This window comes from Oryzias latipes, chromosome 7 (assembly GCF_053564925.1).
Source record: "Oryzias latipes strain Hd-rR chromosome 7, Olatipes_Hd-rR_3.1".
NCBI lineage: Eukaryota > Metazoa > Chordata > Actinopteri > Beloniformes > Adrianichthyidae > Oryzias > Oryzias latipes.
Window position 1 is genome coordinate 19,714,045 of NC_136243.1, and position 25,913 is coordinate 19,739,957.

Sequence of the window (25,913 nt, forward strand, 5' to 3'; positions counted from 1 at the left end):
CTCTGGTTTTTACTGTGGTTGTGTGTACCGATGTTGTCCTCATCCTTCTGGATCCTCAGTTTGACCATGTCTTCGGCCTGCTGCAGGACATGCATGGCATCATCTATGGTGCAGTTCTCCAGACGCACAGAGTCGATGGCCAGCAGTCTGTCTCCAGGCTCCAGAGTGCCTGTTCTACCAGACACAACAGCAAAAGGATCACAACTATGAACTGGGAGTTGAGAGCTGCTTCTCCTGACTCATCATTAGAATCCTATTAGCCCTACCTCTCAGTGGGATTGATAGGGGTGACCGTAACCTTTCCTTAAACCTTATCAACACTGAGCCCTTCTGAAATATAGTTGCCCTACTGATCTACTTTTGATAGCTCAATCCTATTAGGCTATTGTTACATCGCAGACCTGCTTTCTTCTCTGGAAATGATGAGTGGAACCACCATAAAACATTGAAAAATATTAGGTGCCTTCAGAGAATTTAGATCCATTTTGATGCATGGAAAATACTGTGTATTGATTTATTGACCGCGTCGACACTCACCTGTGTGCTATGCTTCCCTTTTTGATCTCAGAGATGATGAGAGGTTTGCCAGGTTTCTTACTCGCTGTCACAAGAAAACAAAATGAGTTTTGCTTACAAAAGCACGATAAAAACCCTTCATCTCTAACGTTTCACCTATCCTGCTCAATCTCCTGTAAACATCATTGTTCCAGAAGGAGCTGGAGCAGAAAGATTATTGATGAATGTTGGTACAGACCAGCATTATTTAGAGGTAATGAGCTATGGGCCTTCATGTTTTTACAAGCCAGTGTTTAACGCATCACCAAACAGATTGCAAGGAAATTTACAGCAGCAGCATCATCAAGCAACACCGCCCCCTGCTGGAGATGTTTGGACTTACAGCTGATGGTGATGCCCAGCTCCACTCCTCTCCGTTTGGGAAGTTTAACGTGGAAGGTGCCGCTGCTCGGAACCACCGACTCTAAATCAGATTTAGGCCCAAAGGTAACAGTTGAAAGCAGGATGACAGTAAAATCTAGATCAGAAAGGATCTCTTTTTGGCGATACCTGCAACATCAAACTCCACCTCCACTGTGACCTTATTAGACAGAGCAGAGTCTCTGAGGAGCTGATGAGCTTCTTCCAAAGTACCGTCTTCAGTCAGGATGCCATTAATGGACAACACTCTGTCTCCTACCTGTAGCAGACCAGATCTTCACACAGAAACAAACGGGAGATTAAATCACACATGTGGGAATTACGTTTTGTGAAAAAGAAGATAGTTTGTTTGTTTTTTAAATTGGGGGGGGGGGGGGGGGGATTCAACATTCCTAACAATGATACCACTTGGATTTTTCTCTATTTAAAAAAAATATATAGTATCTGAATAATAGCCTTTTTCAAATGCTTCATGTGTTTTGATCAAACTGCAGTCTGGCTCAATAATGAGCTAATATGACTTATGTAGATTTGAATCTCTGCATTTAAATAGCTTTTGATTTTAATTATATGTATATATATTTTTTTTATTCTAATAGCCCCATTCAATACAAGTCACGTTATCCCTTCTGCTATCTTATGGGGTCCAGATGACCCCACCCTTTCATTTACGTGTTATCCCTACCATGACAAAGGTGGTTAAAGGTGAAGAGGATTTCATGGATGCCAGTGATCACAAATCATTGAAGAAAAAAGTTTCAGCGTACTGTCTTGGGGGGGTCCAGATGACCCCACTCCCACCATTAAAGTGCCTTGGATCGCTCAATGGTTACATAAAAGATACAGCATCAGATACCGTTTTTACAGCAATGTATTGGCTACTTTACTAAAAAAAACAAGCTGCCTAAAAAAAGACAAAATCTTTGGTAAATTTGAAATTTTTTCTTTGAATTAACAAAAAGAAAAAAGAAAAAAAAATCAGCCATTGGGGCTAGAACAATGATCTTCCCAAGAATTCTTATTTTATCTATTAAATTCTAGTCACTTTGAACAAAATGTATTTTCATATTGTATTGATAAGTATATCTTTCCTCACTCCATCCAAACAGACAGAAAATAAGACAATTTTTCCAGAAACATGGGTCTTTTTTACCTTCTTTAGATCCAGTTATTGCAGTGTTCTGACTTTTTAAATAATATTACATCAACAAAACAAGCACATTTTAAGAAGCATGTTGCGCAATTTGTCAAATATTTCAGAGACTTAACGAAACAAAAAAATGGACTAAAAATCATCTATTTTTTTAATTTAACATAAAAACAACCGTTCAGCACATTGGTCATAACACATCAGCAAGACATTGATTTTTGGGGGGTATCTTTAACCATAAAACAAAGATTTAGAAAATTTGGATTTATGATGTAAAAACTGTCAATGGATGCTCTCAACAGCTCAAATAAGTATGCAACAAATATGTTTTTTAGACCTTTGATACAAAAATGCATCATCAGTCCGCTTTGACTCCGAAATTACCTTCATTTACATTAAAAAGCCCAAGCACAAATTAATTTTATTTTCCATAGCTGGAAATACATTCAAGTGCCAATAGGTTAAATAGAGAATGACAGTTGTGCCACATTTTGTTTTTTGTAACGACTAACAACTTTATCATCTTCTTTGACCTTAGCAAAAGTGTATTAGTCTCAGAATTCCACCAGTGGAATCTGATCAGTGAGGCAGTGCTGCTCAAACATGGAAAAAGCTTCAATCTTGAGAATTCTCATTCATGCTTCATAATTAGAGAAACGCGGGCGCCTGCTTATGCAAATCCCACTTTTTTTTGCAGCTTTCTAATCATCTACACAAACACTGAGGCACTGTCAAGTGATATTAACTCAGTGACAAAAGCAGCTCATTAACCTTGTGTGGGGACTGAGGCACCAACATCACAGCCCGCTGATGTACTTGAGTCACTCCTGTCTAAACTGCTGCTAACCTAATAATGCACGAGGACCCGGGGGAAACGCCCTGCTCTGCTGGCACACACACACACCATTAATCTTGCAGGACAACATGAATTCACACACGTGTGAATCCGTACTTTAGTCATAACCAGCGGAAGCAAACGCATGCAGATGCATCAACAGCTTACAGTTATTTTTAGAACACACTTGTGCTACTGCAGTGGCAGCCGAGCCCATTCAAGATTCTAATCAGAAGAGTAACTCAAATTTCAGAATGTCCAAAGTGTTACAGACAAATGGTGGCCTTACTGACCGATAATGCTGTCCCTAAAGAAATCTGCCAGCAGCACAGCTGTGACACAGAGGTTAATAACAAAGAACAGGCCCTGAGGTAGATCTGCTTTTTATTGGCTTTTAATCACAAGTCATTCTTCCACATTTTCCTTGCCAGGCATAAAGCTCTTCTAAAAGTGTTTTTTTTAAACACTATTTTTACGATGAGATAGCACAGACTTAATTCATTCATATGCAACTTCAATACTTTGTGATTTATTAAAGAGAAAAAAACATAAACCAAAACTTTCTTTTCCTTCTTTGATAAGTACGGTGGACCCTGAAGTGCAAATTACATCAACAAATCACTTAACGCAAACATATTTTAAAGATCACAATGGCAATTGAAAAACCAAAACAAATAAGAAAAAAAAAACGGGAAAAAAAACCCATTACAGTTAAAAAAAGCAAAACTAAATTCCAGAAAACATTTTGGAAAACAACATGAACTCCCAGAAATCAAAATAAAATGTTGAAAAACCCAAACACACTAAGAAACTGGAAAAGGTAGGTATTATGGGATATCACTGATTGGATGATGACATCCAGTATCACTTTATGTCAAATAACTTTAAGTTAAAATGATGAACAAACATCATCATCCAATGATGTCGCATAGTACTTAGCTTTTACGGCTCGTGTTTCATTTTGTTTTCCAATTTTTATAAATTTATTTTATGTTTTCATTGCAAGAATTTTACTCTAGTTTCTAAAATGTGTTTTATTATTGGTTTTGTTTTTTTAATTGCATTGTAATCTTTAAAATGTTTTTGCGTTATTATTGCGTTATTCAAACCAAAGGTATTCAGACATACCTTTGGTTTGTCTGAAGATTAATAACCCCTCTTGTTAAAGTAAAATATGTCCAACACAAGAGGCCCTCAGCTCTCATCTGTCTGCCTAGCTGTTGGACAGGACAAGTAAAAAAATAAATAAATAAATAAATAAATAAATAAATAAATAAATAAATAAATAAATAAATAAATAAATAAATAAATAAATAAATAAAATGTTTTTGCGTTGACTGATTTGCACTTGGAGTCACAGTAGATAAAAGATGAAATACTTTCAGCAAACAATGAATACATTATGTTCCCAGTGATAAAATGTATTACCCACTGCAGTGTTGAAGGTGATTAAATATACAATGTTTTCTTTGTCTGCTTCCTGCTTTGTTGCAGAGCTAAATGATCAAAGTGGCACCACGAGGTTCCACCCCTGCATCGTTTCGGTTTGCTTGTTAGATGTCATTGTGTTACCTCTCGGCTGGACTGTCGGGTTCAATGAAACGGATGACCGGGGGAGCGGAGAGCGTTTCTGTGGCAAAGACTCCCCCCTGCAGCTGGAGCCCAAAACCTGTGAGCGGATCCCCCTTCAGGACCACCTCACTTGTTTCCACATGATAGATCTGACCGCCTGGCCCAACCGAACTGGACGCCAACGATACTGAGTACAAATCAGGGGGAGAGAGAAGGCGACACATTAGATATAGATGGAGAAAAGGCAGATGGAGGAAGTGATTACCATGGAGGTTTAAGGAAATGTAGTGAAGCAAGGGGAGAATGTTTTTTGCCCCCTGACACAGGAATGAGTCATGGCTGCGTTTATGTCAGCAATTTGTTAAATTTGAAAACAAAGTATGGCTCATAGAAAACCCAGTAACTGGAAGCATGATCGGAAGATCTAATCATCTACTATCCAAAGTAAGATTCCTGCAGGACTGTTATAAATTTAAACCGGTTTAAGACAGCCTGCTCAGTAATTTGAACTGACAGGAAGAGGTTTTATCGTACATGAGCTTTTGTGGTCCTTCTTCCTGTTCCTCCTCTTGCCAGTGGAGCTGCGAGGGCTGGTGGGCGTGATTGGAGGGATGGGGCAGGGCAGTGTGTTACTACCCTGGCTGCTGAAGCCTGAGGTGGCTGTGGAGGAAGGGGAGAAACCACCACCCGCCAGAGCTAAGAGGAAGACAGACATCCATTTCAGAGGGATGGAACTGGGAGAGCAAGAGACATTAACTGAAGAGCAGCACGCGACGTCTGAGATAAATTTGGTGACGAGCATTAGTGTAAACCTTTTGATAGAGCAAGCGTGCTGATTAAAAGGCTTCTGCTCTGGTGTCTCGCCAGCAGCAGCGCTGTCACAAGTGATAACTTACATTTGCAGTGGTCCTGCTGGTTGTGTGGGTGGCTTGGGCTGCTCCATGTCTTGCTGTGGCTTGCATGTGGGGGATGGCAGTAGTTGCTGCTTTGGTCCCAGTGATGGCTGCTTTTTTGCACTTTTACTGGAGAAGCAGAGAGGAAAATGTGTTAAAAGGGGGAGAAAAAAAATTCCACAACTTTTCTGCAAGGCAATTTTTGAGCCATATCCATTAAATCACAGTTTGATTTCTGTGTCTAAGTTGGCACCACACCACCCAGTGCCTGGAGGAAGACTCAGAGTGGAGTAATAGATATTTAATGTCTTTGTCATGGTACGTTAAATGACATCCTATGAGTTGATGTGCTTCTGAGAGGGAGTCAGGCACACAGAACGGTGGAGGAAATGAACAAGAAAGAAATCTTACTTTTACTAGCAAGCCTCCAAAAAATCGACCGCAAATTAAAAGCCATTTTTATCATTTCATTTTCAAAAGAGCCAATAGGGGCAAAAACTGTGGGGGTAAGCAGATTATCAGTCATGATAGAGACTGCTGGGAGGCCTGTGGTTTGTCCTTGATTGGGTGCAGCTGAAAGCTTAATTGGTTTCAATGCAGTCTTTGTATCCAACTGCCTGTGCTGATGTATCCTTTCAAAATAAAATTTAAATGAAAATTAAAAAAAACATTAAAACTTAGAGATTGTTGTTCAAGTTAAAAAAATAACTAAGTCACAAACACATTGAAATAATAAACCACAATTGTAAAGATGTTTTTGAACTGACTAATATAACTTTTTTCAGATTTATGCAACTGTTTAGTTTTTACTAAATACTACATGAATTCTTGTAGTGTAATTAAAATTATTTAATTACTTTAAACAGATCTTTAGGATAGTTAAATCCAAAAACACTCTTAATCTGGAATGTTTGCCACAGTCAAGGAATATGTTTAAAACCAACCATATGTGCTCTGAAAACCTGCAGCAGAAATTCTGACCCCAAAAGCAGACAGTTAGCATTTAAAGTTATTCTGCCCCTTCCATCTTCTATCAACTTCTTCTTTTAGATTATTTTGTTGAAATTCCCAGAGCAGATTAGACACATTTTAATTTATAATCAGACACAGACTTTTGTTTTCTTTGAATAAAAAAAAATCACTGATCACTTTCAAAAGGCACTAAATTGAACATGAATGGGCAAAAACAACCAAAGGAAATAAAGAAAATATTCCAAATAGCTTGGAGTCAACTTGATTTAATTTCCTTTTTTGATGTTATGATTCATCCCGAGCTTCCATCAAAGTGCTCCTGCAGCTGCTGACCCAGAAATAAGTCTACGAAAGTGGTTAGAACATGATCTCTGACAGAGTTTGGGGGGGGGGGGGGGGTCCATATGTGTGTAGCTTGTTTGTATGCATAAGAGACTGAGCCTGTGTTCAAAGCCGGAGGGATGGATGCCGACGGGGTGGCGTGAACGCGGCGAACACACCAACGAGGATTTGGAGTGCACAGAGAAAGGCAGCTGGGAGGCAGCAATGCTCTTTATAGTCATAGGTAAAGGAAAAGCATGCAGCAGACACAATACATATGGTGAGAACATTTCCATAAAGAAAACACACACTGATACGAAATTAAAACCGTCAATAATCTGACGTTGTAATCCCTGACTGTTTTGATTTTTAAGGAGATTTACACCCGGTAATATCTAATTTTCTTTCTAAGTTTTTCTTTGCTCTCTCCTGTTCCATTTCACACTCAATGTATTAATTCTAAATATAAATAATAAAAAAAAAACACCCAATTTTATTCTAAGGTTTACATTCTTTAAAAAATGACAGAGAAGTGATATTTTATTGCATCAATATAGGAATGAACAGCTGATCCTTTTTGCATACATCATCATCCATGAGTTTGGCATCAAAATAAATGTTTAGGAGCAAAGAGCTGCTGCTGCATGAACATTTCAAAGCAGCGTGGCCTCCATCCTTTTTTTCTCTGGTGGCAAAGAGTCAACACAGCAGCCATGTTTTTTTACAAAGTTCATTTTAGGGTCAGATTGAACATTGAAACTCCAAAGAGCTGACCCTTGGCTGGCATCAATAATAAATTCATCTTGGTATTATAACAAGACATACAAAAAATACTAGATCACCTCTTAAAGGTTTGCAGGGAAAAAAAGTCCCCAAAAATCATAAATGTATTTATTTTTTTCCCCTTCTGATCTGAAAACTTTATTTCTTTCTTTTAAAAAAACACCACTTTTTAAATTCAAAACCTACAGGGCTTACCTGCTTCTTGTGCTCTAATGGGAAGTCTGCTCTGATGGGCAGGAAGGATCTCGAGTTTGACAGCTTCAGAGGTATTGGCAAGTAACTGTGTTGCTTCCATCAGGGAACAGTGTTCTGTGCCCGTCCCGTCTATACAAAGGAGGATGTCCCCCACATGCAGCGCTCCACACCTGACCACAACACACAGAGACCTGCTCTGTCAGGATGGACTCTGCCCAGAATCACAAATATAAAAAAAGTTTGCTTCACCTTTCAACCACGCTGGCCGGCTTTATCTTGTCAATAACAATAACTTGTTTGTTCTTGTATGTCGCTGTAGTGAGGCTGATGCCCAGGCTGGCTGAGGAACCCTTCACTATTTCCACCAGCAGAGGGCCTGAGGCCTGCTGCACTGCTTCTGAAGGAGACAACACACATGTACACACATGTTGTAATGATGATGGAGGTCAACAGCGTTACAGAACACAGCCAAAAGCCACCAATGCCCCCTTTAACAGTCTTAGATCACACCAAAAACAGTTATAAAGAAGAACTCAAACTGCTTCATCTGGTCTCACTATTCTCAGTTGCAAAAGTTTTTACTTTTGGTTAAATTTTTTTTCCAAAGAAGTCAGTTTTTCTTCTAACGCTCATTTTATAATGGGTTTCAGTCCGGCCTGTCCGCCGGAGTGTCCTCTGTTTTTGACCTGACTATATAAGACCATTATTGTGTGTTTTTTGATGTCACCATTGAAATCCAGAAGAACGCCTCAGTGAGAACTGAGAGGAAGCGGTATACAACTCCTAAAGTGGCTGCAAGTTTCGATGATATTTGCAAACAAACTCCTGCTCAGAATTTACCTGCATCCTGTGATCATATTGTGGATAATTTTATTAACAGACTACAGTCCTCCATAGATGCAGTGGCTCCAATCAAAAGGAGACTGTCAAGAACCACTTCTAAAACACCATTAAAGACAGATGGCATTAGGTGTCTGAAACAGAACTGCAGGAGGTTAGAGAGGCGACACAGGAAGACAAAAATAACAATTCATAAAGAAATTTTCAAAGAACAGATCAAAATAACTCAGTTAAACGGGCCAGAACTTTCTAATTTTCAAACAGAATTTCAGAAAATCAGAACAATCCAAAATTTATTTTTAAAACAATTGATATTTTAATGAATAAAGATTTAAACAAGTCCTTCATGTTATCATCAAATGCTGCATGGGAAGACTTCGCAGACCACTTCATGGGGAAAATCAATGCTATAAGATCTCACCTGTGCCATACTCTTTTAACAGAGGGGAGTTTTGTCCTGGTTGATACACAGTTGCTTAGTCGAGCTGTATCCCAAGTAAACACCACAACCTGCCTTTTTCGATCAAATTCCCACTTCACTTTTTAAAACATTGTATGGATTCTTTGAGTCAGAGCTTTTAAATATAGCAACATGCTCTCTTCAGATGGGGGTCTTCCCTTCTGCCTGTAAAACATCAGTGGTGAGACCCCTTCTGAAGAAGAATCGTTTAGATCCAAATACTCTGGATGACTATAGACCTGTATCCAAATTACCATTTTTAAGTAAAATTATAGAGAAAAGTGTCACTACTCAACTACATGAGTTTTTAAATGCCCAAAAACCTTTAGAAATATATCAATCTAGGACAAACCACAGTACAGATGGTCCTTTGAAAGATCGTTAATGATCTTAGAATAAATTTAGACTCACAGAAACGTTCTCCTCTGGTGCTGCTGCATTTTAGTGCATTGATACAATACCTCACCATATTTTATTAGTCAGACTTAGGAATCTAGTGGGTCTCTCTAAAAATGTTCTTAAATGGTTTTATACATATCTTACAGATCAACACTTTTATATAAGTATGGATACATGCTCTTCAAGAATCCATGAAATAAGTTGTGGAGTTCCCCAAGGTTCGATTTTAGGTCCTATACTTTTTAACTTGCATATTGTCTCTTGGCGATGTCATCAGGAGACACTGTGTTGACTTTCACAGCTATGCTGATGATACACAGCTTTACATCGCTGTATCTATCGATTAACCTTGAACCAACTCTTTTAAATTGTCAATTAGATATAAAGTCATGGATGGCAGAAAACTTCTCACAGCTAAACCAGGACAAAACAGAAGTTTTAATCATCTGTCCTGAAAACAAGAGAGAGATGATCTTACCACAACTTCAGAATTTTAAACCACCTCACTGTGTGAGAAACCTGGGCGTACTTTTGACTGAGCTAAATTTTATTCAACAGATTAAAAGTGTGTTTACGACAGGATTTTATCATCTTACAAATGTTGCCAGAGTCCGCCCATTCCTCTCTCTTGCCAGCACAGACGTGCTGACGCATGCTTTTATTTTTAGTCGTTTAGATTATTGTAATGCCTTGCTCTCTGGTTTACCCAAAACGTCTCTTTCAAACCTACAACTATTACAGAACTCGGCGGCATTCGAGGTTAGGAGCATTTTACACCCATTTTAAAATCGCTGCATTGGCTCCTCGTGTGTTTCAGGATTGGTTTTAAAGTTCTTTTAATGGTTTCTAAATGTTTTAATGGTCTTGGGTGTTCTTATTTAAGTGATCTACATTTAAAGAGACTGTAGAGGTTTTTAAAAAGAGGCTCAAGACCTACCTTTTTAATTTCGCTTTTAAATGATCTATTCTGCTTATTTATTCTATTAGTTTTATACTATTATTCTATGTTTTTAAATGTATTTTATGCATTATTGGGGGGGTAAAGGGTGGGTTGGGCTTTTACTGTAATATTTTTGTATGTTTTCATTTTTAAATGTGAGCTGCAAAATGCATGAGAAGCGCTTTTTTATGAATAAAGTTTGATTTAATTTAAGTGTACAACCTTAATAAATATGAAATATAACTTACATTTTATGCTACGTGATTGTTTCGTGCAACATACCTGTCGTATTCATGTTTTCAGCAATAATTTTTGAACAAATAGTAAAATGTTCATTGCTTTGTTTTCATTGCTTTTTAAGATTTATGGGTCATTCTGACCCTTTGAAGCTGTTTTTTCAAATTAGTGGACTTTAGTGGTTCTACTTTGATTCTAAATAGCAGAACAACCTTCAAATGGTCAGGACTATGTCTCTCCCTTGGAGTAGAGAAGCTGAAACATTTCCACTCTAATGAGCATTATTTTGCCTGAACAAGTTCCTGTTGCCCTGATTCTCCCTGAATGTATTGTGTTGATGAGCTCCGGGAAGCCCTGTTTTGGCTTGCAGCGAAGAATCTGCGTGTCAGACCTACAAGCTCTTCCCAAATCTGATCTTAGTTGAAATTTTGCTTAAAGACCATGAAAGATATGTTATAAACATTAACCCTTCTAATCTTGTTTGCTTTTGACAACAGCCTGTCTTAAAAGAGAAAAATAACATTTTATTCTTTTGCAGGTCCCTTTTCTGTTGGGAACATTGAAACTTGACACTCTTTCAAATGTTGAACTCCATACATGCCAAAACTGACCTCATAAGACTTTCCTCAGTGGTGTTAAGCTACGTTCACATCGCCCAAAAGTGCGTTCAAGTGACCACTTTCAATGAAAAGTCCATGTAAATGCGTTTCTTGGGCTTCTGCTTTCAAAACTCTTGCATTCACGCATCGCTATGCGAGTCTTAGGTCCGTTTTCGGGCTCTTCATACACGTGGCCATTGAATGCAGGCTGCAAGTTAAACCAGGTCGAACTTTCACCAATCAGGGTCTTTGGTAATGACGCATTGAAATTCACTTTTAAATTCCTTCATATTTCGGAATTGAGCTATGAAATAAAAAGGCTGGAGCAAGATTAATGAGATTTGCCCTGTTTAGGAATTTTGCACCAGTTTTCTTCCAACTGCAGGTACATGCTCTGGTGTGGGGTAGCGACAGTCCAGCATCAACACTATAAGCTAAAAGCGTTCTTGAACTTGTGACAAAATGTAGAATGTAGATTGCTGGTCATTGTGGTCCTTATGACAATTTGTGCTTTTCTTTTTGTGCTGACAAAAGGATCTCCTTTATAGAATTTGAAAAGTGCTTTAATCAAATAAAATATCTGCAGACTCTTTTTATGAATGTCCTCTCAGGCTTGTGCGACTCCCCTCATGGCATCTCCAGCCCCAACTTTTACATTAATGCAGCCAAACGCCCACACTATTTACCCTCAGAGCAATGCTGTGGTACCATGCATCCCCACATTTCCTATGTGTGTGGTTGTGGTAGTGTGTGTGTGTGAGTTTGCTCACCCATGACAGAGACGTCATACTCGATCAGGAACAGAGCTTCCTGGCCGCTCTGCATCAGCATGGTCAGAGCATCAGCATGCCTCTCTCTGTTCAAAGGCATCCCGTCTATGCTCAACACACGGTCTCCTGCCTTTAAAGTCCCCTCTCTGGGAAGACACAGGAGGAGACAGATCTAGACAATAAGCCCTATTTGACGTGTGCACGATGCTTCCACAGCCGCTTAAGCACACATCAGAGTACATGACTGACCAGTGAGCATCTCCTTCCAGGTGAAATGAAATATAAACAAAATAAAAGTCGCTGATGCTGAATTATGTTTGCTTCGGTGCTTTGGCGCATTTGGTTTTAATCGGGAAAGGCGCAATGTTGCTTCAGGCTCTGGGTGAGCAGTGGCCTTTCTGCTTTAAAGATAGTCTATACGTGTCGCAGCCGCAATTCCATGCAGCTCAGGAGCAAAAGATCTGAAAACTTGCAGGAAGGTAGACTTAAGATCAGTTAATGCATAAATGTGAGTTTGGTAAACACCTTTTTCCTCTACAGCCTTTTGTTAGGAAATATTTATCTTTTTATTTTCAACGTAGATATAAGCAAATAAAGACACCGCCTATGTTCTACACACAACAGATGTGTCCAGTGTCCACATGCATACCTGTCAGCAGGACCTCCAGGCCTGACACTGGTAACTATCAAAGGTCGTGACCTTCGCCAGTCTTCATGGAAGCCCCCTAAATTCCACAAGACAGCACAAATAAGTCTAAAAAAAGGACCCAATTACTATTATATTTGGGATATTGTTATTATTATGTTATGTTTTATTGACCTACCCCTCATGACAAACCCAAAACTGTTCCCTTCCTTGTGTAAACAGACCTCAATGGTTTTGGTTATGACTCCTGAAGGTGTCTGAACTAAGAATAAACAGAGGAAATGACAGAACAAGGCTAAAATTAAAAAAATTAATGTAAGAAATACAGTTTTAACAAAATGTGAGCAAAACTGCAGCAAAAGAGAGAAAAACAAAATAAAAAAACACAAGTTACATATAATTACATGATAATCTTCAAGCTGGAACCAATTTGTTTTAGAAGTTCATTTGACCGTGGCCTGGTATAAATCATTTTATAAAGGTTCTTCTCTTATAACTAAATGTCTTTATATCTACACAAAGCAGCATTTTGATATACTGTCTATACAAATTGCTGCTTACAAACAATTTCATTTGAAATATGTAGGGAACATAATCTTTACTAGAAACTTGTCAGTTATGACGGCATTTTCTTCTTATGGCTCACTTTGATGGCCAATTCATGCACAAAATATTTCCACCTAACTTCAAAACGTCTACTTTTATTCGGTTCACTCAAAACAAGAAAAACTGAAAAACTTTAACCATTGGTTTAACACACTTCTGCAAAACTGTGATTTACATTTATATTTAAAATTTAGTTTGCGCTCAACATTCAATATTACAAAAATTCTCAAACCCAAACAGGCTCCTTGAAATGTTTTCAAAAATACCTGGAGCTCCAATGCCATAACTACAGGGTTTTGGGTTAGGAAGTTGACTTTTGATTAGATATTCTCATATTTTTCTTTTTTTAATTTTCATCAAAACCCTTTTGTTTCTCAAGTGGGTCCTTTAAGCAGTTATCTATCTTTCTGTGCATTTAAGAATTCAAAGTTTTAATAGTTTTTCTTTGGGAACATATTTTCTTCAAAAATATCATAATTTCCCTTATCTAACAATATCTCCATTAGGAGAACAACCTCCTGTGTCAGCTCCCAAGCAAACATTTTCAGAATGAATTTACTTTTTTTTGGTTGAGGGGAGGATGAATAACAATATTTAAGGAAGAATTATGACGAGTATTTGAGGAGTTTGATCTCAACCTACCACAGGAAGGCAGCTCATACTCCACTTCCAGTACAACGCGTTCCCCAATGTTCTTCAACAAACTGATGATCTCATCATGTCGGAGCTTTGACAGGTTGATGCCATTCACAGACTTAATGTAGTCCCCAACATTCAGCTGGTCACTTCTGAAAAAGGTTATGAACAAAACTTCAGGTAACATATCCAATCACTGATCAGAGCACCAGAGAAAATCCTTAAATCCTCTAGGCCACCAAAAGTTCAGTATGTTTGTGTCTATTCATATTAATGGTATTTGGGAACACCCCTCACTTTTGCACATTGCTGTCACTTTTCTCTGCTTTTTGGAACTGCTGTGACAATTGAATTTCCCCAATGTGGGATCAATAAAGAAATATCTATTATTTTTTGCTGTTATTAAAGACCCACTTCAATGAAAAATGTATTGTTTGTGTTTTTAACATGTTTTGTAGCATTTATCTCACGATGGAGGACATAAATAAAGAAAATTGAGCTCAAAATTGCATTTCTGAATATATTTTTATTCAATTTGTTGTTAATGAGGAGCAGACGAAAACAATGCAGTTGGAAAAAGCCTTTAGCTGTGACGTAGTAGGTGCTACAGGCGGTAAGCCACAGGCTCCCTGCTCCGCTCCATTTTGATGCATCCACTTGCACACCAATGGATTCATGTCGGGTTGTGAGGGGCTGTGAGCTAGCGGTAGACAGTGTAAACAAAGAGATGATGGGAAGTGAAGGTAGGCTTGCTCTGTGCCAACATGTCCTAAAAAAACAACAGAGGTTTTTGGATTTTGGCATAATCCTAATTAAAATACAACTGGGAAGGCCTTTAAAATAGATCAAAAGATGATGGGAGTGGGTCTTTTTTTGTGCTTCTCTCCTCTAGGTGACTAAAATGAGAGCTAATCCAATGACAGACAAAGAAATTCAACTTTATGCATAATTTAAAGGTGAAACTGGGTTTCTCCTGTGCTTTTGATGTAATTCAAAAAAAGACGAAAGGGGCAGATTTTGAACAAAAACGGCGGAAAGACAGTGTCAGGGATGACTGTACACACTGCCTCCCTTTTGACATTCTGAGTCAACATGTCTCCCACTGGAAAGCTAATTAATTAAATAAATAATCTGCCCCTTTTGCCCATCTCACCTCTGGGCTATTGTCAATCAGCATTGACAGCAGACAGAGAGGCATCTAAACCACCGGAGCAGAATGTCATGATGGTCCAGCTTTATCACACATTGCCAGCCGCTATTCTGTCTCCCCGCCTGTGTCTCCACCCGCTAAATAAGGTAGCACTTCCACACAAGCCTGAACTCAGCTGTGGGAAGACAAGCAGCTTGGAAGAATTAGCACGGTGATTGTCTTTAAACCTCTTTCAGCTTGACAAGAACAGGCGTATTTGGCCAGGACTCTTTCATTGGGGTCCCTGTGACACACTGGCATCCTGTACCACCTCTCACTCATTCATGTGTTGCGATGGTCATTAATTCCCACCCACCACATCCTAAACAAGATGAGGCTAATGCTTTTTTAGAACAGCTTTGCCATTAGAACATTATTAGAAGAAAAAACAGCTGGTGTTATTTTTTATTCTTATGTGTTTTATAAAGGATCAGGAATAGTTGTGGCTAACATTTAAGTTCATAAACTTTTACAACAACTTTGTTCTTGTGTTACTGCACTTTTAACTGACATCAAGCAGATCTAACCCTGCGCCTGGTGTAACTTGAAATCACGTGCTCATATGTGGGGGTGGAAGGAGATGTCAGCACGTTCCGTCGTGCTTGCCAAACTGTAAGTAAGTAATCACAGAGCCCAAATCTCACCTGGCAGCCAGCCCACCTGGCCGTAGATTTGACACCCTGGGCTTGCCATCCTTGTCTGAGCCTCCAGAGATGGTGAGGCCAAGGCTGCTGCCTTCTCTCTTCATCAGCTCCACCGTGGTTACTCCTCGGTACTCCTCTGCTGGCACACACAGACGCAGCCACAGACTCATAGTCAGCTTCAGCATCTGCTTGACACACTTGTGTTGTCTGAGAGGCAATGCAAGTCTCTTTTTTCTCTCCCCCAGAATCTTTCACAATCATTTTCGGTGACGCACAGCTATGCAAAACATTTTTTTCACCCTGTTGTCCTTTTCTAGTTATGTCAAACATGTGAGCGCGAGCAAATCTTTGTGACTGGGACAAAGGATGCAGCTGCACCGCTGTGTATGCTTGAACTACAACGCTTAAATAAAATGCTATAATATTAAATTATTTTGGACGAAAGGCATTTAAAAAGCAGATGCATTTTTAAGTAAATTAGAAAATTAAAATAAATTTGATAACAACTGATGTGATGATTCATCAAAGGAATCCTTTAGTCATGCGGAGATGGGGTGTGAAATCCCCCTGCCGAGTGGGCTTTAGTACCTTTGACAGGTATGCCACACAAGCATCTTTTCAGCTTATCTAAGCGCTTAAAGCAAAAGAATACACAGCAAAACACAGGAAGCACATGACTTTACATGCACACATGCAAAAATCTCAAATAAGAATGCCTTTACAGTTCCTTATGTTGAGGCCCTGGGTGAAATGTGTTGAGAGTATTGAGAATAGGTCAGTTGACGAACCAAAATGAAGCGACGTTAGGTTTGATTGTATTTCACCTGAAAGGCTGAGCCTCTGGGATGAATGTGATTGGTCAGTTGTCTCTTTGCTCCCCTTTGAGTATGGTCCTTCATCTGAGGAGACAGCAGCGAAGTGAAGAAGGTTATGTAGGGAAACACTCCAGCAGAACACTAAATACACCTGACTGCCCACTGCAGATCGTGACAGCGGCCCATACTCTGGGCTCCAGCTTGGGCACCACATTGCTGCCCAAACCATATCTCTAGGGCACTTAGTGTTACAGAGCAATTAGATTGCACTCAAGTGACTTAATACATCAAACACAAGAGGTCACGTGTTGATTCGAGGACCTCTCCCATCAGCAATGATTAGAAAACCCCTTTTTTAACCCAAAAACGACAGTGCGTTTGCTGCAAACTTGTTTCACTAAGCATGGCGGTTTTGTCAGTGGAACAGCATGCGGTTAATCGAGTGTTCTCACATGGAGAGAAAATCATCATTTTCATGTCATGTGCAGCAGCTGCTAAGGAGAGCAATGGGAAATATTCAATCTGCCCTGCAGAGAAAAAGATTTTCTTTTTTAACTTCTCACCCACAGCGAGACCCATCTCTAACACCATCCACAGATTAGCAGAGCCACTGTCAAGCCATCTGAAAGTGAAAGCAGCCGTATCTGCAAAGCAGTGATTAAGAAGCCAACTTGAAGCCTCTCTAATCCTGTCCACTGCAGATTACCTTTCTGGGTGCCCCAGGGTCCCAGGGTCTGCCTGTCACAAATTCTTCATCAAGTTCCTCTCTGAAAGATGCCATAATGTACGAGCTGTACAATGAAGACACTGTTTAACAAGCCCCAATCTAAACATTAGCATGAGGTTTCTTTGTGGATGGATGGAATTGGAGGTTTTCCTTTAGATTCTACAATATTTTGGTGGATGAGCAAGTCAGCAGAAATGATTGTGGCCAACTTTGCACTCCACTTAGCTACAGCACATGCAAAATGTGCCCTTATCACCCTACTATCACCACCACCACCAACACAGTACTCCAGAGTTGGCAGTAGGTGATTGTGAGGATAGGGTTTGGTTTTCAGCAAGTGTGGCAGAGTGAATCATGCAAAGATGTTTCCACTCCATTGCCTTTTTCTATTGACTTTATATGAGATCTGGACTCAGTGACGCCTCCCCACTCGCGTTCCAAACAGGAAACACTATTACTCAGTCTATTTGCCAAAATAACCATTCTTGCTCTACTTTTTTAACGTGTTGTTGCTGATACTAATTTTTTTCATATTTTTTCTTTAACAATTTTAATAGACCAATCAAATGCCTCAATAAAAGTATGTCATCTGACGCTGAATGTTTGAAAAGTCTTATTGACAGATTTTCCCGAGCCTGTTTCCAAGTGGAAGGTGTGTAGATTTCCAACAAGATCACTGCTGATTGGCAAAAATTGTTGCCATAGAAACGATGACTCAAACCAAATAGGTCCAATCATTGCTTACTCCAAAATGGCGGCACCTGTGTTGCAAAAAAAATTACTGACTGAATTTACTTCATTTTGTTGGAGCTTGAGGCAAGTTATTATCTATGAGTGACATCAGAGTAATTTCAACCAGTTCTATTTATACAGTTAATGTTTTTTCATGTGTATTTTTTTCCTGTACAGATAAAGTCCCATCAGTTATTACACACCTAGATGTGCAAAGTTTCTTCTTCACATTTGACACATACTTTTTGGGGAGCGGCGAGCCATTTGGTTGTTTTAACCCTATCAATTGAACCTTTAACGCAGAGTGTCAAACAGGGAGGCTCAGGGCAGACACTCTCCCACTAGGTCACTGAGCTGGTTTTCTTGATGTGATATTTGAACCCAACCCAAATTCACATGATGAACTGAGACTCTCTTGAAAATCTGTCCACACAAATTCATTCTTGCAAAGTTTTCTGACATAAACTTTAAGCCTGAATATCATAACATGTAGCCAATTATTGACAGAGATGACAGTTTCTCACTGCAGATGGTGCCTTAAATGTGTTTCATAACTTAGATATTGTTTAATGTTATATGACTAAAGCTTAAAATGTTTTCAATTGGCCTTGTTACACTGGGCTCCTCCCATGCTAATTTTTATTTTTATTTAAGGTTTCAATTGCAAACCTGTCATGGACAATATGTTTTAGGGGTACAAAATAAAATGCACCACTATAATGCTTTATTTATATGAAAAAATATCTAAAAATTTGGAAAAAAGCCAAAGTATTTGCACTGTTAGTGATACCAAGGGGTAAAGCAAATGTTTTTTGAGACACAAAGCCCAGTCTTGTTGTCCACAGTGAGGCTCCCCATCTCTCCCACTGAAGATGAAGCCAGCAGACAGATGAGAGGTACGGCTCCTTCGTCATACCTTCACTGACCTGAAAACTTTAGGCAGCCCTGGGATACAAGGAACGGAAAAGCAAACCTAGTCTTCACATGCACGCAGCTGCATGAGTCACCTCTCAACCAAAACCCTGATCTCCTTTAGACACGGATGTCATGCTGATGTACACTTGATCCACATGGTATTTAACTTGTGTGTGTTTCACTCCTGTTTGCACAAACGGCATGTTTGGTAACTTTGAGGCACAGACCCACATAGTGAATGACACATCCCAAACACATTAAACTGGGCAAAAGCCTCGCATTCACACAGGCTCCCGCAGGCCCTGACAGTCCAGCAGCTGTCATCGCTGTCAAAAGGCAACATTAGCTTTGGGTTACGCATACCCAATGCTCTGCACGTGACTGAACGCGACTGTTCCATCAAGCTGTCTGCCAGCCATCCTCCTCCAGCTTAAAATAATCGCTCACCCTGAGAGGAAGGGTCAGGATGAAGCTGATTATAAGCAGCCCCAACAATGAACATACTTATGCAGGAAAATATGCAATCAGATGTGTTCACAGCTTCCTGCAAAAATAATGGGATTTGTGTAGTGTGCAAAAGTGGCTGACTAAATATATGAGGAGTTAATTAACTCTACATTGAAATCAGGGCACTTTATCTCATCCCTCTCACATTCCGTCAGAATGTGGGCTAAATATGGAGGCAGAGCTTTCAATGAAATCATAATGCTATTTTTACATTTCAAAGATTTATTTTTAAAATCAGGCTTCATATTTTATCCACATTTTAGCTGGTTCAGTAACATTTCAGTCTGTTGCAAACTCGGATTTTCTGCATGCAGATTCCACACATTTATTCCGGAAAAGAGATGGGAGCAGCTGCCCCTCAGAGGAATGACACATTCAGGGGATAAGCGGCTTTTTATAGGTGATCGGGGAACTCGTGCTGCTCCTCTTACTCCCAAAGATCAAAGCGGGGTTTGCTCTTACCAATGCTGTTTTTGGTGTCTCTCCTCAAACCACACAGCATGGCTGTGGTTACGTCAGCGCAGCCAACCTCTGGAAAGCTGACTTGTGGTGGGCAGAGAGCCGCGATTCCACCTGAAGAAGAGCTATCTCAGGCGCTCAGACAACCAGAACTCAACATGTCTGTTTCTTCACTCCTGTGCTACGAGTCCAACATTATTTTTCAACCTTGCTACGGTCTGGAGCTCCAGAAGGAAAATGAAGGTTCTCAGAAAGTCTGATGTTGTCCTTCTGCCTGAACTGAAGGGATGATTCCTTTCAGTCGTCACCAGTGCATTTATCCTGAGAGGCTTCAGAAACTCCAAAGAAGGTGGAAAAGTCCTTGCCCTTGCTTTGCCATTTCCCTGAGGCCCGTTTTAAAGCTTTTCTCACAAATCCTTGGTCTGCTTAACAGAGATGTTCTCAAAGCCTGTCCCTACACTCACATGAGCTCCCACATAACCCTTTTCTCTCTCGTGTTTGCTCCCGCTCTCTTCCTCTCTGCCAGAGGGGCTCAGTGAGGCAGGCACACACCATAGTTACTCCACCCCCCCCCCAACCCCCCACACACACATACACACTCTTCACTCGTTCCTCAACAAGTCAAACACATCCTCAAACCCACCCACACGTGCACGACTCACACACCCAGATTAGATGTGACAAAACAGAACGCTGGGCACAATTAACACCACCTGCACATTCAGGCTCAGTATCATCGTTTTTTTCAACAGAACCCACACCCGTCTTAGGGAGCTTGTATCTACACAATTATAAGCTCTCTCACACACAAACATACACGCACACAATGCAAAATGCATATGCCAAATTCCAATGCATGAATAGCTGTCTACATGCTATGCTGAGCAGAGGTGAAACATTTACATAAAGGTCGTGTAAAGGAAAAACCTTGGGTGACTTTTTGGTTAAACAGGAGCATCTTGCCTAAAGTCGTAAAAATGGAATGGTTTCACTTTTCAGGATAAATTTTTAATTGGAAAATGTTTTTCAAGTTGAATTGGTACATTCCAGATGGAACTGACAACTAAAACATGGATTCCCATTTGAATGATGGTACCAAAATAAAGCACATTATTTCAAATGTAATAGACTGAGAGTTTTATTTAAGACACAAATGAAAGCATTTCATGACATAACTTTTAAAATTTCTCAAAAGAAAAATTTTATTTAGTTTGGTAATTTTCTACCAATTGTTTTTGTTTCTATCCCTTGCTTTTGTAGTTAGTATAATATCTCTTTTTGTCTCATAGCAGTTGTTCCAGTTAATATCACAGTTGTCTGACTTTTGTTCATATGCAGTGTGAATTCCTTCATTGTGTTCTCTTGCCTTTGCTATTACTAAAATCTCGCTTTAGTCTTCAACAGGGACTTTGAACTCATCTGCCTTCTGGTCCTTGACAACACTTCAAGGTCTGACATATTTTTTTTCCTAAAACAAAGGTTTCAGGTTCTCTTCTTTTATTGCTGCACCTTTGTCTTGTGAAGGATATTCCAGTATTTTGTGTGTTTTTCTGTCTTTTTTGGTCCTCCTAATTGAGTGTTGTTCTCCTGGAGGTTTCTTCCTAAATGATCCATGTACAGGGATTTTTTAACTCTCCATTGTAAACTTTTGCTTGCTCAGCTCTGGGATTTTACCAAAAACTCTCCAATGTAATCAGTTTGTTCGCCATTTAAGCTGTCATTGTAGAGTTAAGTCATCATCCAGTGGCACCTTTTTCTTCTCTGATTTCTGATCTAATAATGTCCCCATAAATATTCTGGCAGAATATCATCCCTCACCAGACAATAAAGCAAGGAGCTGCATTAGAGATACATGTCTAAATGAAATCGATGCTCAAAGTACCACATGATTGAAAAAATGCCAAATATGATCAACTGCTGTTTCTTTGATTTCATCAAATGGATCAAGTGGAAAAACTGTTGATTTATTTAAATGCTCAACTTCCATTCTATTATTTAAATGTTGCATTACAAAATGTCCTATTTTTTAATTCTTACAAAAGTCTTTTAACATTTTTATCAGCATCAAAAGATAGCCCAGGGACACCTATGGTGCCACATTGTACAAATGAATGATGACAGACACTTTTCATGCTATCTATTGTTGCACACAGCAAATTTAGATAATATTCTCTTAGGCTTTTCTCCCTATTACCCCATTTCCAGTATGTACAGGTTTAGTCTTCCAGAGCGAGACTAATTAATTTCCAAGTGAAATAAAAAGAATTATAAAATGGAGCAGTGTGTTGGACCAGTAAAATACTCTGGGAATAGCTTGAAAAATATCAAATGATTTAAGACATAAGGCATTTTGCACTTCCTCTAGAATGGTAATATACTGATTAAGCTATTTTTTATATAAAATTTGCTGGAGGTTTAGACTGTTCAAAATTTACAATTATGTATTTTTCATACGCTTTGTGAAATGCAACATAGACAGAAATGACACTTTAAAGGTTGAAAAGTCAGTGTGGGAACCATACGGATTTAATAAATAAATAAATAAATAAATAAATAAATAAATAAATAAATAAATAAATAAATAAATAAATAACTTGGGAACTGTGCAATGATGAATGCAAGATTAGGGGTTAAAGGTTTAAGGTGACCCAACAATGTTTGCTTGTTTGTACTAGTCAGTTATGTTGATTTAAAGTGTCTTAAAGACAAAAAAAAAAAAAAAAAAAAGTGTCTTAAAGACGTGTGTAAAGTCATGAATGCTTCCACTCTGATTAAAGAAGGTTATTCCGACAGCATGTACTTCACATGAAAGTGGTCCATGCTGAACCGTGTGAGTGGGGAAGGTCTATCCAGACCATGTTCCTCTGATAGATGGAATGAGAGAGTCAGAGTGCACACCTGAAGGATTTAGTCCAGACAGACAAGTGCAGATCCAAAAAACACTCTTTAGTAAAAAAATAAATAAAAAAAGGGGGGGGGGGGTCCAGCCAGCCAGAAGTAGACGATTAAAGTGATTGGATCATGAAGTAATAACAGACCTTTCATGATTGTTGAAAACTAGACACACTGTTGGGTTATGGACAATCTGTACAGTTTTATGGAGAGGAAATAAAGATCCCAGCAGCCTCTTCTGTAGAGGGGTGATATTGAAAATCTACTTTTTTTTTTTTTTTTTTGCTAGCTAAGAACCTATACCTTCAACAGTTCAAATTACCATGGGTTCTAACCGAGGTCTGCAGAAGAGCATCTCTGAACACACAACACATCCAACCTTGAAGCAGATGGGCTCACAGCAGCAGAAGATCCCACCAGGTGCTACTCCTGTCAACTAAGATCAGGAAACTGAAGCTACAATTCACACAGGCTCACCAATACTGGACAATAGAAGATTGGAAAATGTTGTCTGGTCTGATGAGTCTCCATTGATAAAGTAAAGCATGGATCCATCCTGCCAACATTTTGGGCCACTTTGTACCAGTTGAGCATGGTTCCAATGCCACAGCCTACCTGAGTATTGCTGCTGACCATGTCCAACCCTTTATGACCAGGGTACTATCTTATCAAGGCTACTTCCAGCAGGATAACGCTCCATATCATAAAGCTGGAATCCTCTCAGACTGGTTTCTTGAATAAGTTCTCTGGAGTCAAAAGGCCTCCACAGTCACCAGATTTCAACCCAATAGAGCACCTTTGGGATGTGGTGGAACGGGAGATTGGCATCATGGATGTTAAGCCAACAAATCTGCAGCAACTGTGTGATAATATCATGTCACTATAGACCAAAGTCTCTGAGGAATGTTTCCAGTACCGTGTTGAATATATGCCACCAAGGATTAAGTCAATTCTGAAGGCGAAAAAAGGGCCAACCCAGTACCAGTAAGGCATAGCTAATAAAGCAGCTGGTGAGTGTAGACAAACAAAGGTCCAGAAAGATGAGTGAGGAATAATCAGTTACCTTGGCTGCAATCAAAGCTTCTTTAGTTTGAAGAGGAACACTTTCAGATCTGCCTAATAACAAAAACTGTGTTTTCAAGCACCTCAAAGACGAATAGAAGCAACAAGATAAGCCTGTAAGTCTCAACACAGGCAGGACTAAGGAAAGCCTTTAAAGCAAATGTTTAACTTGAACTTGCTTGGAGGGACTGGAAATTGTCCAAAAGACCAACAATGTATTTTTTACACGAATGACTGCAGACACAAACTACACTACAGGGCTGTAAAATCCTTCTGACTGTTTCTGCCAAAAATAGAAACATTTTTCACATGACATAAGCAGAAAAGCCAGAATGTCATCCTTTCAAAATATCAAACTGACCACAGTGCCACCCTATGGCAGTCACGTCAAGCTACAAGAAAACATCTCAGAGGATCCAGAGGCAGGAGAAATGTCAATCACAGTCTGCTCTGGTTAAAGTCTGAAGCTCAACTCGTGAAGTTTAATTTAAGAAAACCTCAAGTAAAAGAAATGTCTGGTTCCATATCACTGGCATTTTTACCTTTGGTTCTCCCTCTGATGATGCCCAGTTGACATCTAAGAGAAAAAGAGAAGATCCTCCTCCTTCCTCCTGCAGACCGGCTGCCTTTCCTCAGGGAATCTGTCTGAGGAAAGGCAAATGAGAGCTGTTTGGGAGAGAGGCCCTTTCTTCCAAACATAACCCTTACTGACATGTTCATTTTTTTTCAGTGAAAAGCCAAAAAAATGTTTTTTGTCCTCCTGATGCTTTTCACAGCTCAGGCATTGTGATCTCCTGCTGCCCTGCTGTTCTCATCTTGGCGATGTTTTGAAGAGCATCTAGTTCTGCCAGGTGAGTCCTTCAGAGGAATCCACAAAAACCACTAGCTCTCAAAAAATGGAGAGACTCGGCACCAACGCTATATCTCCATAATCCCAATGCTAACTTCCTTGGTTACAAAAGCGTCCACAAGCTGACTGACTGAAGAAATACCGTGGTTTTCGCCTCTCTGGCAATTTCCGATTTACTGAAGCAGATGGCAGAGGGCTCAGGGCTGTGGGGCACAGCTTGCTTGCCAGAATGCAACAGAAACTCACTCAGCAAGGAACCAGTGCTCAGTTTTACTAAACAATGCAGAGGCTGGGCAGTCCAATTTGATGTAGTCTTTTAAACATCTTAAACTAATTCCACTGTTTCATCATTTTGCCAGTTTACGCATCTTAAATGCTGGGGGACAATCAGATAAACTTGATCTAAAGAGGCAGGCTAGAAAAAAGGCAACACATTCGCAGAAAAAACTTTGTTTTAGGAGGATTGTGATGAAGAAGTGATAGGTTGGATTTATCGTCATGACATTTCAACAGTAAAGTGACTTAATTGTAACATGCCATCCCAGTAGATAAAGCAACTTTCTGATGACAGACAGAATTTGCGCTCAGTGAATTTGAACACGGATGTGCAGTGACGTATGTTTCAGAAGATGTCCGATTGGCCGTTCCGCATGTCAATCATGTCCCGTACTGCTCAGTGAGGATTTTGATTGGCTGGTGGGTTTTTTAGAAGTACATTTTTTTTTGGTTATTTGTCTTTGCTGACCTGCGATCTACCCTCATGTTCTTGAAGATCGACCGCTCGATCGCGATCGACGTAATGAGCACCCCTGTTCTAAGGCATGAATAGATCAGCCACTTCTTCATTGTTTTAGGTGTGGTCACACAAACATTTATGCTAACAGGAAACCAAAAATTAAATCAGTTTTCAAATCATTTATGAGAAGGAAAATACCTACAACTCTACAAGTGTGCAGAATTAATACTCATTTGAAGTAATGGTTAAAGTACAATTGAAATCAAATGTTTGTCATTTTGACACATACTGGTCCCACAATTTGTTTTTTAAATCAGACTGTACAACACCGTGTTACTGACATACTTTAGTCACACGGGTGTTTTTCACTCATTTATTTACTTTTGTTGTTTTCAGATGTTTTTGTTCCTTAAAGTTGTTTTTTTGGTGTGTACTTTTTCACTTATTTATTTTTGTATATATTTACAAATGTATACAAAAAAAGGTGGATGACGTGTTTAGTTGATCACTTTTGCAGCTGTCTTTATTTAATTTGAATGTCATTTTTGCTGATGCAGATGAGTGAATTTCCCCATCGTGGGATAAATAGTTATCT

General features: G+C 39.4%; 1 protein-coding gene across 9 annotated transcripts in view; it reads right to left on the reverse strand.

Annotated features, from left to right (window-relative positions):
• LOC101166717 (glutamate receptor-interacting protein 2) overlaps positions 1–24,726 on the reverse strand; it is a 33,858-nt gene extending 9,132 nt beyond the window's left edge. For 4 of the 9 annotated variants that reach the window (XR_013657497.1, XM_020704730.3, XM_078950527.1 and 1 more), the window contains exons 1-16: positions 24,275–24,726; positions 16,448–16,522; positions 15,624–15,762; positions 13,797–13,942; positions 12,727–12,810; positions 12,552–12,627; positions 11,903–12,048; positions 7,907–8,054; positions 7,658–7,827; positions 5,390–5,515; positions 5,028–5,189; positions 4,494–4,680; positions 1,066–1,211; positions 899–979; positions 538–601; positions 29–174 (exon numbers count right to left, since the gene is read on the reverse strand). Coding sequence is in view for 8 of the 9 variants with exons in the window: in XM_020704730.3 (XP_020560389.1) it covers positions 29–174; positions 538–601; positions 899–979; positions 1,066–1,211; positions 4,494–4,680; positions 5,028–5,189; positions 5,390–5,515; positions 7,658–7,827; positions 7,907–8,054; positions 11,903–12,048; positions 12,552–12,627; positions 12,727–12,810; positions 13,797–13,942; positions 15,624–15,762; positions 16,448–16,522; positions 24,275–24,452 (2,074 nt within the window). In the remaining variant the exon portion in view is untranslated. Of the gene's footprint in view, positions 1–28; positions 175–537; positions 602–898; positions 980–1,065; positions 1,212–4,493; positions 4,681–5,027; positions 5,190–5,389; positions 5,516–7,657; positions 7,828–7,906; positions 8,055–11,902; positions 12,049–12,551; positions 12,628–12,726; positions 12,811–13,796; positions 13,943–15,623; positions 15,763–16,447; positions 16,523–19,781; positions 20,300–24,274 lie in introns of those variants that run through there. The other 5 variants (XM_020704732.3, XM_020704731.3, XM_078950525.1 and 2 more) reach the window with 5 other exon arrangements.
• Between the last annotated feature and the right edge of the window lie 1,187 nt (positions 24,727–25,913).